The 18,960-nt window shown below is 43.3% G+C and overlaps 1 protein-coding gene across 1 annotated transcript in view; it reads left to right on the top strand.

Annotated features, from left to right (window-relative positions):
• Positions 1 to 18,960, top strand: part of cacna1g (calcium channel, voltage-dependent, T type, alpha 1G subunit) — a 135,781-nt gene that overhangs the window by 82,046 nt on the left and 34,775 nt on the right. Inside the window, 7 exon segments of the mRNA XM_063893793.1 lie at positions 2,915 to 2,983; positions 4,606 to 4,790; positions 12,125 to 12,251; positions 13,928 to 14,053; positions 14,142 to 14,231; positions 14,347 to 14,539; positions 15,993 to 16,043. Of these exon segments, the coding sequence (XP_063749863.1) occupies positions 2,915 to 2,983; positions 4,606 to 4,790; positions 12,125 to 12,251; positions 13,928 to 14,053; positions 14,142 to 14,231; positions 14,347 to 14,539; positions 15,993 to 16,043 (841 nt within the window).

Here is an 18,960-nt window from a genome sequence, read left to right as displayed (position 1 = left end):
ACCGTGCTGTAGTTCCTTTATAGCCCAGCATTAGCCGCCTTTAGCTTAGCGGTGGTGACGTGAAGTCATGTGACCGTGCTGTAGTTCCTTTATAGCCCAACGTTAGCCTACTTTAGCTTAGCGGTGGTGATGTGAAGTCATGTGACCGTGCTGTAGTTCCTTTATAGCCCAACATTAGCCGCCTTTAGCTTAGCGGTGGAGACGTGAAGTCATGTGACCGTGCTGTAGTTCCTTTATAGCCCAACATTAGCCTCCTTTAGCTTAGCGGTGGAGACGTGAAGTCATGTGACCGTGCTGTAGTTCCTTTATAGCCCAACATTAGCATGATTTGTTTTTCTGTGTGGGTCGTTTTGCTAAAAGGAAGCCCGTTTCCACTCACTGATTCTGTTTTGGCTGCAGTATGTAAAATGCATCAGTCCAAGTACCTGCTTTACTTCATAGTGCCGGACACAAACAGATATTAGAAATAGAGGCACAACTTTAAGTGCAGGCTGAATAATTGGTGTTTTGTCCTGGAGGTTGTGTCACACACTTTCTGTTTTGTTTCTGAGGTAGCCTGGATACTGTGTTCCAGTGGAAATGATTTAGCATGATTATACCACCTATTATGATTTGTAATGCCTTAATGAGCCTGGGGACAATACATCGCTGTCTGGAGCTTTTTAATTGACTTACATCAGCTCAGCATGGGCAGAGTAAAACACGATCAATCTTAGGAGTCCTGCGTCCACGTCATCGGCTCCAGATCCCATTCAGATAGCGCTACACACCGATGGAAACACTACAGGAGATTTAGTTTCAGGCTGTTTTTCCGAATCTCAGGAGTACAGGAACTTTTTGCCAGTTAAACATTATTGATATCTTACATTAAATGTACTTTGATCCAAAAATGAGGATTTCTCTCAGTGAAGAAGCCATGAAACTGAAAGATGTTTCGTACTGGTAATGGTTTGTATTATAATATACAGTATGATGGTGTGATCGCAATGGGTCTGTGTTTGAGTCACCCGGGTGTGTGTGTGTGTGTGTGTGTGTGTGTGTGTAAGAGAGTGTACTTTTTGTTGACTTGCAAAACTTTACATTTGCTTCGATTATTAGTACAATTTTGCTGTTCATCCTTTCTAAACTTTCATTAAATTAAACATTTTTACCGGATTTCTCAACCTGTTTGTTTCCTGAAGTCGCTATGAGTTAAAAAGTTAACATTTAAATCCCTTGATATTTACACATCAGCAGTAGAAACATATCTGTACAGTATCTATAGAACATACTGTTACACTAGAACAGACCATCGTACTCCTTATAACAGATGAACATGAGATGCTATGTACTTATTTAACTCATTTACAGTTTGAAGTGTAGCTACTAAATTTAGCTTAAGAAATAATGAAAAAGACTCAGATAGAGAAAAGCCAGGACCATTTAGTACCTAAGTGTAAATATAATTATTATTGAAATACAAAGGCAGAGTATGGGTGTGTGACCCCAACAGCCCGAGTTATCAGCTTATAATCCACTGTCTTTAGCATAATTATGAAATAAAACCTGCAGCCTTTTGTGTGATAGTGAAGCCCTGCACGGTTTCTACAAAACAAGAAGTGTGTGTGTGTGTGTGTGTGTGTGTGTGTGTGTGTGTGTGTGTGTGTGTGTGTGTGTGTGTGTGTGTGTGTGTGTGTGTGTGTGTGTGTGTGTGTGTGTGTGTGTGTGTGTGTGTGTGTGTGTGTGTGTGTTCCTCCGAGCAGGGGTGATGCTAGTTGGAGGCCGTGGGAAAGGCAACCACCTACACACACACACACACACACACACACACACAGTCAGTGGCAGACAGGGGGGAAGTAGTGTAAATAAGCAGTGAGTGAGGGTCTTACTGCTGCTTGTTTATCTCAGTAAACGGGACCCCCCCCCCCCCCCCCCTGTTAGCACACCGCCTCAGGGTGCAGCGCTGTGTGTAAAGATGGAGATCTAATAGCCGCACACTGATGGTGTTGTGATCCTTTTTTTGTATGCCGGTAAAACAGCTTATTCTAATTTAGTGCCACAAAAATATCATGGATGGAGCTCTGTGGAAGAAAAACTGAATCACTCATTTCATTGAGTTATGTGTGTTTTCTTGAAGTTGAAAGCGTCTGGTGTCATTAAGTTCTGCTTTATACGTTTTTGAAATGCTTACAAACATAATCCTGACCTCACTTTGACACGTGTTCCTCTCATCTTAACCAAAGGCAAAACAAATCTAATATTTTGCCTTTTTTAACTAAAACAGTAAAGTTAAATTAGGTGTAAATGAAGTGTTTTCACCATAAATTACAAAAGAAAGATAGGGAAAACGTGTGGTAAAGATTTGAAAAGGTCCCAACAATATATTCCAGTTCTCAGATATACACAGAGCCTGTCTCTGATTGGCTGAAAAACCAAACAGGTCATTGCAGCATCCCATAAACCCCTCTGTTTCAGCCCTGTTTGTGTGTCTGTAGCTTTAAATGCTAATGAGCTGCTGCTGGCCACGCCCCCCTGAGAGCTTATTGGTTTAGATGGTTTGGACCAGGACAAAAAGAGAGGGGTCTTTGTTCCTGAGACTTTCAGGGTCTCTGAACTCACATTTATGTCGAGAAGACGTGAACTTTAAGTTGGTTTGCACTTTTTAAAAGTGCAAAAAGAAACTTAGAAGCCCATACATCGGCCGCCTTGTTTAATAAATAGTAAACTTTATAATTGCCTGGCTGCCATCATTAGTGTTCAGGGATGTGTGTACAGAGATGTGTTCTCCCCTCATACATTATTCAGATCAACTTAGAGGCAGACAAAGAACAAACTCCGTGGAAAAACAACTAAAACGTGCATTTTTATATCATTAGCGCGATCAGCACGGACCTCATCTTAACCTCCGCTGTCTCTTCTTTATGTTTCCCTGCAGGAGCGCATCTTCCTCAAGCTGTCCAACTACATCTTCACAGCCATCTTTGTGGCAGAGATGGCAATAAAGGTGAGACCACGACCCTTGAAGTCACTATTTATTTGTGATTGACAAGATGTAGAAATATCTGGACTTATTTAGCATGTAGCTTCGACGCTAAAGTAATTACTTGTTTGCACTTTTCCGTGAAGTCGTCTCTCACTTCTGTCGACATCAGCTCTTCTGCAAGAAAGTATGATCCTGTGAGTTCAGGATTATTGTGTTTGTGAGATGAAAGGCGTTCACTCTGACAACATGTAGCACGAGACGTAGAGACGTCAGACACACACAGCTGCAGAAGAGAAGAGACTGATAAACACATGCACTGTAAGCCCAGAGTACAACAGAGCACACACACACACACACACACACACACACACACACACACACACACACACACTCACACACTCTGTTTCATAACGCTAAGCGGAGGATTGTCTCGCCGGTATTCAAATGGTTCTGTCTCCGAATGGAGGAGGGTGAGGATGGGTGGGAGGAAGAGGTGAGGAAAGTTCATCAGCGTCACTCATTCAGAGCCGCCGTCTCTATTTTTGGTCACGGGGGAATTGGTGAGATCAGGATCCTAGAGCGTGCACACACACACACACACACACACACACACACACACACACACACACACACACACACACACACACACACACACACACACACACACACACACACACACACACACACACACACACACACACACACACACACACAGTTTATTATATTAAACAAATACTATAAAAGTGAAGTAAAAGTCACATGTTTTAAAGTAAAGGTTGTCATATCTTGTCATATTGTTATAAATGAAAGAAATATATTTGTGTTTCGCAAAGTTGATAAAAAATCTCATAAAAGAATGTTCAAAATACTTTGTAAATATTAAATTCATGTTATATTTTAAAAATTGAATTTAAAAGCAAAGATTATTTGAGCAAATGTTCTGCTGATTTAAACGAAGAACTAAAACTGTGTATTTTATTTTATTTGTAAAGAGTACGTCTACAAATGCGTGCATATCTTTTAATATTTACCTTTTAATAAGTCCAGACATACCTAGTGATTTGGTACTGCTTGTATTTCTACTAGACATAGACTTTTGGGCAATTGGGTCTCGTCTTTTTCCAATAAATTGATGAAATATAAAAGACAACATCAAGTGTCAGAAACTTAGTCATAAAAAATAGCCTTTAAATTCTGCCTGTTATTTAGTGTAAGCAGCAGGGTGTTGTTTCTTATCTTCAGTGCAGGATCTGTCTCTGTTTGTCTTCGACCAGCCTCTGTGATGCAGTGCCGGGAGAAGCATCAGTAATGCTCTTCAGCTACACGAAGGGTTAATGAAACACACGGAGCACAAATAGCTGCGACGGCCTGATTTAATAAGTTTCTGCTTCACAACAAGTCTCTGATATTTGCTGGAATGCAAATTGCTTTAGGTGCAGAATAATTGATGAGCGGAGCCTATAGAATTAGAAATGAGGTTTGGAGGAACGCTGCAGAGTCAATACGCTGCAGACACTAATAAAAAGAGAGACGGGTTTATAACAAACACTCTGCACAACACATATTGAGTTACTGATCATTTATTTAGAAGATATCAGCTGTTCTGTAGATGTGTCTCACCCCTCTCCATCCTCTGGGTGCAGATCGTGTCTCTGGGCTGGTGCTTCGGGGAGAAGTCGTACCTGAGGAGCAGCTGGAACCTTCTGGACGGGATGTTGGTCATGATCTCCGTCATCGACATCCTAGTTTCTCTGATCTCAAACTCCGGCACCAAGATCCTGGGCATGCTGCGAGTGCTGCGGCTGCTCCGGACCCTCCGGCCCCTGCGGTGAGGAGACTTGTTCTGACGTAACAATATGTATATATCTGTTGCCAAGAACACACAGATGCATGTGATGCTGTTGGGTGATTAGACACTGGTGGTGGTGGAGGCGTGAAGGGATCGCTGGAGAGCCGGTCTTGAAGAGGAGGGGTTTACGCTTGACGTGAACTCTGGATCTGGAGGAACGAGAGGGGGAGTAGGGCTGGGTCAAGTCACCTGCAGCTGTCAGAAGGGTGGGGGGGAAGCAGATTGAAAGGGTTGACGATGCGCTGTGAGTGGCTTGGAGAGGAAATCAACCCTCCTGCATGCATCACTTTAGAAATGCTGCAAGCTGAGGACAAAATAGTCATAAAACTGTCGTCAAATGATCAATAATTGGTATTTTCTTCCTCTATTAAGTTGCAGTTTCTAACCAACATCTATTACTATTACACATGCATTCATTTAATTGACAGTTTTTGTTTTCCTTAAAATCCTGCAAAATATTGTCTTTAAACTGAATTTAAGAGGATCTTTTTTATGTGATTTGATTTATTTATTTGGGGCATTTTTAGTGATATTGTAGCAGAGTCAGATTATAAAACAAATATCCCTCTTGGTATCTTACAGAAACATTAACTCAGATAAATGTGATTATTTATTATAAACTAAATGCAGGGCGAGTCTCTTTTCTACAGGCTGTGATAAATGTAAACATCAGCAGAAACATTGATGCATGCTTAATTTTTCTTAAAGAGAAACACAAAGCCCAAAGTGCAACCAGGACAAAATGACTCAGCAAAAACTTAAATTCAATTTGCCAAAGCAGCAAATTAAAAGCCTAGAATACAAAAGAGTGCGTCGTCTCCGACTGTGGGGTAAAAAGAAATGTGGTTGCAATGGAAACTCAAACGGGTTGTGGCGGCACACTTCATTAAAAACTTATTTTGGGAGCGTGGTTTGAACTCCTGAAACTCAGTGGAGCTCCAAACCCTCGGTAAAGTGTTTTCCATCTGCTTTAACACTCCCAAAATGGAATAATTAAAAATTAAAGAGCCAAAAATATGTGAGGCACGGGGTTAAAAGCACTCAGCGGCCTCGCGTTACAATGCCTCCACTTCCCACACTCCAGCGATGTGGACGTCTGGTTTAAAGCTGAGGCGGAACAGACTGAGATTCTCTGACCTCTGAGATGTGTGTGTGTGTGTGTGTGTGTGTGTGTGTGTGTGTGTGTGTGTGTGTGTGTGTGTGTGTGTGTGTGTGTGTGTGTGTGTGTGTGTGTGTGTGTGTGCAGGCCTTTATTTGAGCGTGCCTCCATGCGTGTGTTATTGTTAGCGTGTACACAGCGATGTTTATTTGAGCGGAAATGAGGCGGAAATAACCAATTTGAGATTTTATTTGTACTTGTAAATCCAAATATGTGTGTGTGGCCTGTTAGTGTATTCATGTGTGTGTAATTTGCATCTGTGTGTGTGTCGTCACGCTTGGCTCCTCGTGCTCGGTGTCTCCTCTCCTGGAGGGGAGCTCTCTTTCATATTTATCACGGAGAAACACGCAAATCAAATATTCATCTTTATCCCGCTGACAAATCTACCTGCTGATCTTCTCTGTGTTCGTTTACCTCTGACTCCCAAGAGGAATACTTCCCTTTTTATTTAAAGCAGATCCGAAGTCAGTGTGATGTAATAAGGGTAATTCATTTGCATCAAATTATCCATTATTTTTGGTGCAATCTGACCCCGTTGTTTTTACCATTTGACCATTAGTTTGTCTATACATGCACTTAGTTCAAATAGAAACTAGCATTTTTTACAGGAATTATAAATAAAATAGATCAAAGAACATTCTTAAGTTTGCATTCAATCCGAAAATGTGTCAGAAAAAAACATTTAAAAAATAAATAGAGATAACAAAAAGATTTGTCTTCATCATCCCTAGTTGTGATTGGTCGACCTCTTAGAGATGTCCCGCCCCTTGGCGTATCACTTACAGTTTAAGCCTCTGCAGACCATTTACATGCACTAAAACCAATAGAACACACTACAGGGAAGGGGAAACCCCAGGAATCAGAATAGGGCCTCTTTAAAACGTATAGTTTATTGTTTGGATTTGAGGCATTGCTAACTAGAAGGGAACTCGAAAGGCAAGGTGGTTCTCTTCAGTAAAAAATAAGGCTTCAATGCAGCAAAAAATGAGGATAAACGCCACATTCTTGTCAGTTTTTCCTCCTTCAATGCTCCTCACTTCCTCCAAGTTTCATTAAAATGGTGCCTGTAGTTTTCCTGCGCACAAACAAACACTAAAGCAGGATCCTGATGACTGTTCCTGTGGCGTTAAACGAGTTGTTGCTAATTAGCTGTGCTGCGACTGACTGACTGAGTACCTGCCTCTCTCTGCTGCTGCATCTCTTATTTAATCCCCACAGGGCGGGGGGGCTGAGGCGCATTAACGTCGAGAGGGGAGGTGTTAGCGTCAGATTAGAAAACATGAAGCAATTACAACACGGACAAATGTGAAGTTTTGACGGGGAAATATTCTCCAGAGCAAAGGTTGTCTTCGGTTTGAGAGGAATGCAAAATGGCAGCGAGAGCAACGGGATTATGAGAGAGAGGGGAAACAGGAAGCTCTGTGCTGAGGCTGCAGAACACTTACAGCACTTTATTTTTAATATAGAGATGAACTGTGTCACTGCTCGTTTTACAGACGCGTTTCTCTTTAAGGAGTGAGTAAACATCCCTTTGTGGAGCTGCTGTACAAACACACTCTACTGCAGGGAGTGGGTTCCCTTTACTATTCAGGTCACTGCCACCAGTGTCTCAGAGAAGACACCATTAGATTTAATGGGTTAGTTGCAGAGGTGGGAAGTACAATTTGAGGTTTGAGACTTGTACTTTATTTCCATTTTATGCTACTGTGTACTTTTACTCCACTACATTTATTAGTTGCTAGGCAGATTAGGATTAATGCTGGTAAATATAATCTCCCTTAAATCAGACTGTAGTTCACCTGCAGTAAATCCAGCAGCTACCCTGCAGTATACAAAGCCATTCAAACTAGCTGCACCTTTACCAGCTCTGAGAACACTTTAATGATCAATCATTATAAAACATATCAGAGATAATATTCTGAAATGGACCAATCAGACAATGACTACTTTTACTGTCGCTACTTTAAGTACATTTAGAGGAGAGTACTTTCTACTTTCACTGGAGGAACATTTAGAATACTTTCACTGTGACAGAGTATTCCTACACTCTGGTACTTCTACTTTACTCAAGTACAAGACCTGAGTACTTCTACTATACTCAAGTACAAGACCTGAGTACTTCTACTTTACTCAAGTACAAGACCTGAGTACTTCTACTTTACTCAAGTACAAGACCTGAGTACTTCTACTTTACTCAAGAACAAGACCTGAGTACTTCTACTTTACTCAAGTACAAGACCTGAGTACTTCTACTTTACTCAAGAACAAGACCTGAGTACTTCTACTTTACTCAAGTACAAGACCTGAGTACTTCTACTTTACTCAAGTACAAGACCTGAGTACTTCTACTTTACTCAAGTACAAGATCTGAGTACTTCTACTTTACTCAAGTACAAGACCTGAGTACTTCTACTTTACTCAAGTACAAGATCTGAGTACTTCTACTTTACTCAAGTACAAGATCTGAGTACTTCTACTTTTACTCAAGTACAAGACCTGAGTACTTCTACTTTTACTCAAGTACAAGGTGTGCTTGCTGTCACTCCATTTCTATTGGGGCAGACTCTCTCTCCCTTGTTGAATTAAATATGAGTGTGTGTGTGTGTGTGTGTGCGCGCGTGTGTGTGTGTGTGTGTGTGTGTGTGTGTGTGTGCATAATTACTGCAAACAGGTGACTTTGTATTCCTGAGTGTGTGTGTGTCTGTTTGTTTCTCATTAGAGGCGTTAATGACTGTCTACAGGGGAGTGACAGAATGATGCATCAGCTTTGTTCAACAAATACACACACACACACACACACACACACACACACACACACACACACACACACACACACACACACACACACACACACACACACACACACACACACACACACCCTCTCTTCACTGGATCAGCTTTGTGTAGTCAGTGAGGTCAGGGCAGGACAACAGGTGTCTTCATTCCTAAATCCTCAGACTTCAAAATAAAAGCGTATCTTAAAGCTGATCATATTTTTGGGGCACCTTGTTGTGTTAGCTTAGCGGTTTACATTAGCATGTTGCTCCTTTTCTCATGGATAGTTAGTGTGAGAACGTGACAGCCGAGGAGGATGGACATCTGTAGAAGTTACCACAGACAGGTGGAGCGAGGAACAAAGTTTGGACACAAATAAATACCTTTGTTATTTCCTCTGTTCTTCTACAGCCCTACTTCCATCTCCCTGGGGCTCTTAATTACACCCAGTGTTTGCACGGCGGGAAACGCCTGTTCTGTGTGAGATACACTGGTGTGTGTGTGTGTGTGTGTGTGTGTGTGTGTGTGTGTGTGTGTGTGTGTGTGTGTGTGTGTGTGTGTGTGTGTGTGTGTGTGTGTGTGTGTGTGTGTGTGTGTGTGTGTGTGTGGGTGTGTGTGTGGGTGTGTGTGTGTACAGCACACAGAACAAGGACACGCCGTGATGTGCTGTGAAATTATGCACCGGGTTTGAGATTGAAAGAAGAAGCCCTTGCTCTTCTCCCTCCGGCTCCTCCTCATTTTTTTTGTGTCATATGCTAATGGCCTGCGCGGAGAGGAGTGTGTGTCCTCCGTCATCAGAGTGTATTGACTCTGAATAAGAGGCTCATCTTTTCCCCGGAATAAGCCTTTTCCTCTTCACAGTGTTTGAGGAGTTCAGCTCAAAAGGAGGACACGATGTAAAGAGGGTTTCATATGCAAAGCAGCGACGTGTGGAAACATTTAATTTGGCAGGTATCTGTGTGTGATCTGAGCGACTGCAGGGTGTGTTGTCGTCCTTGATGGACTTTGCAAACTCGCTTACTTCCTCACTTTTTGACTTTTGTTTATTCTTAAAAGCCTGAAACTCTTTGTTTACTTCCTGAACAAAAGGACATCACTATGTAATACTCGCGCTCCTATTGGCCAGCGCTCTAACACATTGTATTTGATAGGCTAAGGGGGCGGTCGACCAATCACAACAGAGCCGGCCAGCTAACCAATCAGAGCAGACTGGGCTCTGGTTTCAGACAGAGGGTGAAACCTTAGGTAGAGACACTACATACTGATATACACCTGAACATCAGCAGGAGAGGACTCTTTAAAGTAGAGACACTACATACTGATATACACCTGAACATCAGCAGGAGAGGACTCTTTAAAGTAGAGACTCTACATACTGATATACACCTGAACATCAGCAGGAGAGGACTCTTTAAAGTAGAGACTCTACATACTGATATACACCTGAACATCAGCAGGAGAGGACTCTTTAAAGTAGAGACACTACATACTGATATACACCTGAACATCAGCAGGAGAGGACTCTTTAAAGTAGAGACACTACATACTGATATACACCTGAACATCAGCAGGAGAGGACTCTTTAAAGTAGAGACTCTACATACTGATATACACCTGAACATCAGCAGGAGAGGACTCTTTAAAGTAGAGACACTACATACTGATATACACCTGAACATCAGCAGGAGAGGACTCTTTAAAGTAGAGACTCTACATACTGATATACACCTGAACATCAGCAGGAGAGGACTCTTTAAAGTAGAGACTCTACATACTGATATACACCTGAAAAGGTCCCTTTTTTAAGAGCTGCTTTGTTGATTTGTTATCTTATCTTCATCTATTTTACGTCTAAACTTATTTCTGCATTAATCTGCACCCGTGTGTCCTCTGCATAATTTATTCTGATGTCTTCTGGTAGATGTTTCGTTGCATTGTTGGACAACTTGAGTGTTTCAATGCCAAAACTACACTGCAGCTATTGTGCACATTACAATAAAGCCTTTGAATTTTCTAAATTGACACAAAAAGAAGGATTCAACAGGCAGCTGCGACTCTTTGCATTCCTTACTAACTGTAATATATGTCACAACGACTGAAATAGAGGCGCTTCAATCCCTTCTCTGCGGAGGAATGGAATGCAAACAAACCATCACTGCTGCATCACCTCTAAGAGGAGACACCAGCCCCCTCTGCAGCGCCTCAGTGGTGCTGCATCCCCTCAGAGTGCAGAGTGATGAGGTGCAGCGCAGCGATCGTGCGTATTGATCTGTGGCCTCGGCGGCTGCTGGCCTTTTATTATCTCATGTCTTCTTTTAATGTGCTATTGACTTCTGCCTCGCTCCGCTGTGTGAACACAGAGCAGATTATCTCTGACAGACGCTGCAGCGGCGCCGTGTTCCTCCTGCAGGCGGCTCGTGTTTCCTCTTATCCATCATATCAGCTCTTCGGTGATTCTGTGCATCTGTGTGATTACTCACAGAGAGCTGTGTTTTCTGCGTGTAAGCATGTGCCAATGGGGGTGTGTGTCACCCTGTCAGAGAAGCTCAGCTGCAGTGCAGGGCTGGGCCACTCAGTAAAATTGGATTTTAGTGGATTGATTGTATTTAATATAATGTTATATATATATTTTATTATTTAAAAAGTTGATTTTAATTATTATTATTAATTTATTTATATTGAATTCTTATTTGATCTTATTTTTGTATTATTTATATTATTGTTTTATTCATTCCTGTATTTATTTACTGCTGGTTTGAGTTGTTTTCTTTATTCCAGCTTGTATCATTTATTTCTTTACCTGTTTCTTGGTATTTATTACCTGGGAAAGGTAGGAAGTATCTTAGTGAAGTAGTTCATGAGTTAATGTACCTGTAAACCAGGTGTTTTAAAAAATCCAGAAATCTGTTCAACAAAAAAAAGCGTTCAGAGTGCTGACATCAAGAAACCAAGGGTGAGTGTGTGTGTGTGTGTGTGGGGGGGGTGTGTGTGTGTGTGTGTGTGTGTGTGTGTGTGTGTGTGTGTGTGTGTGTGTGTGTGTGTGTGTGTGTGTGTGTGTGTGTGTGTGTGTGTGTGTGTGTGTGTGTGTGTGTGTGTGTGTGTGTGTGGGTGTGTGTGGGGGGGGGTGTGTGTGTGTGTGTGTGTGTTTGGGGGGGTGTGTGTGTGTGTGTGTGTGTGTGCAGATACAGTGAGGGCCTGGGGGTGAGTGTGGAGCGCTGCAGGCATCCCTGCTCCATCTGGTCTGAGCTGTGAGTGACCTTAGAGTGGCCTACACACACACACACACACACACACACACACACACACACACACACACACACACACACACACACACTCGTACAGTCGGTGCACTAAACCCGTGTTTCCCGCTGTGTTTCAGTGTGATCAGCCGGGCTCCGGGGCTGAAGCTGGTGGTGGAGACTCTGATGTCTTCGCTGAAGCCCATCGGGAACATCGTGGTGATCTGCTGCGCCTTCTTCATCATCTTCGGCATCCTGGGAGTGCAGGTGAGAGAGCGGGAAGCACACACACATGATGAGGAAAACACTAAAACAATCCTGAGGGAGAACTATTCTCCCCCTGCTCCAACACATACTGCTCCTCCTTGGTAGTACTTACATCCTAAAGTCCCTGCAGAACAGCAGTGCATGGCTGCAGGTATATGAACAGGGGTCTTTAAGTGTGTGTGCAGCCCTTCCCCTATAACTCACACACCTGGACGTTAATGTATGCGTCACGATGGAGATTCACGGCTAACGGCCCGAGGACGAATCTATCCCAACGAGCCGCGTGTCCTTCAGCCTCCCGTCCGTCAGCGTCTCCTCGTCCATAAACCATCTGCATAAGTAGAGCGGAGTCACAAAGGGTTAACGGCGGGGAACACACCGTGAGGAAGCTGTCAGTCGTTAAAGAGCGGGCGGAGGATTCACTGCAGCACCTTTAACTTCGCTGGTGAACACATGTTGTAATGTTTCCAGGACATGTGTAGATGTTCTCTGACCTGTGATACATGTCTGATTTATTTGATACCAAGGAGCCTTTACTGTCTCATGCACTGGAGGTTTGGAAGCTGCTAGCATCCCGTTTATATCCTTAATCTGGGGTAATAACACAGTCTTGTAAGGAGATCTTCAAAGTAAAACAAACATATGACTAGCAGCCAGGTAGCTTAGCTTAGCGAAAATAGAAACAGGTAAAATCGGCATAAACTAAGGGAAATAAAAACCTGTTAAGGACCATTCATTCTTCATAGCAACACAAAATGCAGTTTGCATCTAACCAGGAAGTGCAGAGAGCAGACAAAGAGCATGATGTTACACTATATTCACACATTAGGTTACAGCAAGTAAGGAAAACATAATGTGAACGTTTGAGGCGTACACAGACAAGGCGCAGGGTTTAGCCATATCAAATAATCCACCAAATCCACACAGTCCCTTTAAATGTGGTAAAACTAGACAACTTTAAGTAACTGGAAAATGTTTCTGCTTTAAGGACAACTCAACCTTTCAAGGCAACTGTCTGCAATAGATCTTTGAGTTTTGTGGGCTAACTAAAATGTTAGAACTGCCATCATTTGAGCCAACTAATAATCCTATGTTGAGATAACTTTTTCATATGTAAGGTGATTTAAATGTATGAGTTTTATTCCAACAAAGGGCTTACTTTAAAGAGATATAGTCCAGTTGAAAGCATGTGGGAAATCGAGCCCCTGCAGATGTCAGTTGGAAACCCCGTTCGTTACTGAAGCAAAGTTTTGACATTTTAACTCATTTAATTTCACAAACTTTACTCAAGAAACTTCATAGAGACCGTTGAGATAACTACTTTGATGTGGTTAGCAACAAACGATTGTTTACTTTACCTGGAAATGATGTTCAGGTCAACAAGTTTAAGTTATAATATTCAGTATTTCGCACTTCTTCCTAAAAATACAATATTCTTCCTAAGCTGTTTACAATATTCCGTTGATATTCCCATCGACATTCAGCCGTGCGTAGTTCGATTATTGATGAATTTACGGATAAGTGGAGCCGCTTTTACCATTTTAGCACCACTGGCAAACTTTATAAACGGTAAGCATCTTCAGGAAAGATATTCTGAGACATTTCTGAACCCGAACTTACCAAAAACCGCAGAATTAAGTGTCACGAATCAGTTCTCTGTGTGTGTTTCTCCCCAGCTCTTCAAGGGGAAGTTCTTCATTTGTCAAGGAGAAGACATCGGAAACATCACCAACAAGTCGGACTGTTTGCAGGCCAGCAAGAAGTGGGTCAGACACAAGTACAACTTCGACAACCTGGGACAGGTGAGGCCGCACGGAAGCCAAGAAGTCTGATTAAAAAAAAGACATTAAAATGCATCAACAAGAACTCTGTGCTTTCTCCGTTTCTCAGGCCTTGATGTCCCTGTTTGTTCTGGCGTCCAAAGACGGCTGGGTGGACATCATGTACTACGGACTGGACGCTGTAGGAGTTGATCAACAGGTGACTTTACTGAAACACAGCATGTAAAGAGGCATCCACTCAGGAATATCTGTTGGTTTCTGAAGGATTGTCCTCTAAGTGTCTTCAAATCCCCTTTGTTTCCTGTGTGTTTCAGCCGGTCATGAACCACAACCCGTGGATGCTGCTCTACTTCATCTCCTTCCTGCTGATCGTGGCCTTCTTCGTGCTCAACATGTTTGTGGGCGTCGTGGTGGAGAACTTCCACAAGTGCCGGCGCCACCAGGAGGCCGAGGAGGCCAAGCGCAGGGAGGAGAAGAGACTGAAACGCATGGAGAAAAAGAGACGGAGTAAGGAGAAGGAGCTGGCTGGTCGGTAGTCTTTCCACATCTTTCTGAGTCCTGCTTGATTTGAGCCTGAGCCTTTTTTTATTCTTTTTCGCTTTTTGATTTGGTATGGCCGAATCCGGAAGAACCCAATTAGTGAGCTATAGCTACAGTTGCTACTCTGCGGTAGATCCTTCCCCCCTTTTTTCTTTCCCTATAGACCCTCTAGGGTTGTTTTTCCGTTGCAGTCCGGCGGTCACCTCGTCTGGCTCTGCAGCTCCCGACCGTGGAGGCTCTCCTTCAACCCCGGCGTGTAATTGATCGAGCTGGGTGTTGAGGAAAGTTTCCATAATCGGCCGTTTTTTTTGCAAAGCAAGGACAGCTGACCTCTGGTGTTTAGCCCCCATCCTATCCCCCCCCCCCCCTTTTATCCTCACCTTGCCTGGTCTACCGTAGATGCTTGGGATGGAGCATGCCCAGTGAGTGCTGACGGACGGGGCTTGCATGGTGGTGGGTACACAGAGCTAGAGGAAGGGGGAGTTGTTGGTTGTTTAATCGCCTTAAAAACTAGACGACCCCCCTCCCTTCCCCTCTTATGCATGTGGTTTAGTACAGCCGCAGGGGCAGGGACTCAAATCTGGAAGAAAACGCAGAGTTTAGTTCCCCTGTAGTTCAGATCTATGGGTGACATTTGTAGGAGTTCCCCCTCCCCTCCGGCTGTATAGGAGTTATTGGCTTGGTTTGGTTTTTTATTCTTTCCACTGCCTCCTATATCCGAAAACATCTGCCTCTTCTTTTAGTATTTTACCTTACTTCATCTTTCTTTTTAAATGTCCTAAAGGAGCAGTGGACTTTATTGGTTTCTTGGCTTGATCATTTGATTTGACGATAGAAATGTTTACTCTTGAGAAATACAGATGGATATTGATCTTCCTTTTCCAGGAGGCGTCTTCCCAGTGGTGTCCGACCAATCGAGAACCCTCCCAGAATACATATACACTGTTGATAGCACACAAATCCTCTCCTATGTATAAGTTTGACCCCTGTTTTTGCTTTTTCTTGTCTGAATTTTTGGTTTCTCTTTTACCTGGCTTGGTTTTTTCGCCAGGGAAACTTTTTTTGTACGCAAATACTCAAGGCTGCTTATAGAAAAAGATACAGCTAATGGGTGCAACTCAGTAGAAAGCAGTTTGTGAGGTGGTTGTAAATGCTCTGGTTTGAGAATGTTTGGGTTGAGAGTCAACGGCCTTCCTGATCGTCACAAAACAAAACCAAAAACTGGACTCAGAATCTCTGGAAAGACAAAAACATAGGAACATAAAACCAGCTTTTTATCTTGCAGCGCTTCCTTCTGGCCTTACTCCATCCCTCTTTCCCTCTGTCTCTCTCTTTGACTCTCTCTCTCTCTGATTCAAAACTCTTCCTTCCTTGCTTTTTCTTCTGCTTCTCCCTGACTAACACGGTCTCATTCCTCTAGATTTATTGGTTCCGGGGGTGAGTTGGGCCCTCTCTGGAGGCACATTGAAAGGTACAGAGTTTCCAGCATGTTCTGTGTTCCTTTTTAAACCCCCACAACACCTCCACCGACCACACAACCACCCCACCACGGTGGCTTGGGTTCTCAGTACAATGATCACGGGAGGTAGGGCCCCATCCCGCGAACCGCCCCCCTGCCTCCCTCCCATCAGCTCTCAGTCCGCTGGACATGCTGTTACCTGTTTTCTCTGTCGTGGCTTTGTCTTTTCACAGCTCTTCCACACCGTCCGCGATCCATCCACAGTCCACAGCACCGCACCGCTGCACCTCCACCAGAGGAGAGGACTCTTGTCTTAGTGAGGTTGGAGATGGGAAGGTGGGGATACGGGGGAAGGGTACTGAGGTTCCACAGTTTTGTAGTCCTATAATTAGTGCAAACAGGGCAAGAAACTCCAGCAGTACATCTAACGCTTTGATCCGTCCAGTTTCTGACCTATCGTAGTACACTTTATAACTCAAGAGGTCTTTTTCTTGGTTGCATATTTATGAGGTAAATGGAGGTACAGGGAAAGGGTATGAAGGTGCACCAAATATCAGACTTCTTTGGCACTGTAGTTCAATCATTTTTAGTAATTTCTAAGATCTTGGAGGTGCAACAGGGCAAGAAACACAAGCAGTCCAACTAACGCTTTGATCTGACCAATGAAGAACTCTCCCACCCTCCCAGACAGACTGACCAATAAGGATTTGGTTAAACAGAAGCAAGGACCAACAACCGACTAGAAGGTGTTAGCCCAGGCTCTTTAACACACCAAAAGAAGTCTAAAGTCACAACAGCCTCTCTGTTAGACTCTACTGAGGTACTTCGAGCTAACATTCTTACTCTTAAGCAGGGTAACTCCCATGCGTAACTGTTTCCAAGAACAATTTATCCTATTGGGGACGATAAAGCAACCTTAACATTTGCTATCAAGTAGAGAATTGATGGTAGACGTCCAACAAGGCAGTTTCCATAAGTGCAATACATTTTCTATCCAGATCGGCTTAGAAATGTAATGGGTTCTACATCTGCACAAGCGTCACGCTTCCTCCAAATTACAGGAAAATCTAGCTTGTAGTTTTTCCATTATCCTGCTGACAACTCTTGGGCAAGGTAAGGGCTGTACAACCAAAGTAGAGATGAGTTTTGACGGTAATTTGTTGATAACCAACATAGAAATGTTGATAATAGAGCTGGATGAAAGTAAAGTGAGATCCAAAGTGCTTAGGGTTCATTGTCTTTGGGACATCCTGTTGTTTAGAAGAACGTCTGTAAACTGTAATGGATGTTTACAACGGACAGTTCAAGGAATACCTTTCTGATCGTCTGACTGCTTGTGGTTCTTCCCTCTGGATATTATTACCAAAAGGAACAATCTCTCTCTCGTAGCGCCTTGTACTTCCAGCTCTACAGTACGTCACAGAGCCTGATCAGGTTGTACAAGTGGTGCCATGTTGCATGAGCAGATCCCCTCTGCTGCTAACGTCTTTAATAACATCCTGTATTAAAGGTCGCTGGCCTCCATTAAAGAGCCTCGAACCATGGAAATTCAATCAGGCACATTCTGTTATTCTGTGCTGCACTTAAAAGCTTCATTTAGGAAGCCCATTGCCAGAGTGTGTTGATGTTTCCACAGTAATGACTGTTCTTTCTCCAAACAGCTTGTTTGTTTACAAAGACAGAGCTTGGATAGGTTTCTTTATAGGATTTTGTTTATTTGCCGTTGCATTCAACTCAATATGTGATGGTAAAGGCTTTCAGAGGGTTGGTTTAGGTACCTTAAAGGTCTTTAAGGAGCTTTTGATAGGAGACGATCTATTTCTCGGTTATCAGATGTGCATCAGTAGGATACTAGTATCACATCAGGACATAAAATAGAGGAAGTGCACGGATGTACCTCTCTACGAAGGTCACAGCAGTGCAGGTTGTTACAGATCAGGTGTGTTAACGGTGGCTCCTGTTTGGTGTTTGGTCGACTGCTTCTCTGGTACAAGTGCTCGAATTGTCGCAACTTGTTTCCATGGCAATCTTGTCAAGGTATCATTATGTCGGGTGAAAGCTGCTGGAAGTGTGTGTGTGTGTGTGTGTGTGTGTGTGTGTGTGTGTGTGTGTGTGTGTGTGTGTGTGTGTGTGTGTGTGTGTGTGTGTGTGTGTGTGTGTGTGTGTGTGTGTGTGTGTGTGTGTGTGTGTGTGTGTGTGTGTGTGTGTGTGTGGGGTTATGTCTTTGTTTGCACACATATTTGCAAGTTCTGCTAAATAGGGGGCACACTCCAGAAAGTTAGACTTGAGTTTGCAAGATTGAATGTACGTGTGTGTGTGTGTGTGTGTGTGTGTGTGTGTGGGGGGGGAGATGTCTCTTGGGGCAGATGGTGGCAGAATAGGTTGTAAAATATGCAGGAGCAGCTCTCACCCCCCAATCCCTCAGTCTGGATAAGTGTCAGACCCCTACGACTCTTTGTTCATCCGATGAGGCATTTAGACATTTTTCACCCAAATGTAAAACCCGTAAAGACAGTGTGTGTGTGTGTGTGTGTGTGTGTGTGTGTGTGTGTGTGTGTGTGTGTGTGTGTGTGTGTGTGTGTGTGTGTGTGTGTGTGTGTGTGTGTGTGTGTGTGTGTGTGTGTGTGTGTGCTTGCACAGTGCTTTTCACTCTTATCTATAGTTTGCAGGGCTCTGGAGGTAGGTGCTAAGAGGACAGGAACAACGAGAGGTTAGGAGGTGATGGAGGAGGCACATTAAAATGTAGTCTGATGATAGATAGGGGTGGCAGGTAGAGGTGGACACACACACACACACACACTCACTCAGAGAATTTACTTACTTTAAGAGTTGCCTGTTTCTCTGCAAGTGAATGGGCTTAATGCTAATGTTAGCATGCTAAAATGCTCACTGTAAACAATGCTAACGTGCTACAGTTAGTTTACACCAG

Source organism: Eleginops maclovinus, chromosome 10 (genome assembly GCF_036324505.1).
Source record: "Eleginops maclovinus isolate JMC-PN-2008 ecotype Puerto Natales chromosome 10, JC_Emac_rtc_rv5, whole genome shotgun sequence".
Taxonomy (NCBI): Eukaryota; Metazoa; Chordata; class Actinopteri; order Perciformes; family Eleginopidae; genus Eleginops; species Eleginops maclovinus.
This window is presented reverse-complemented; position numbering and strand designations above follow the sequence as displayed.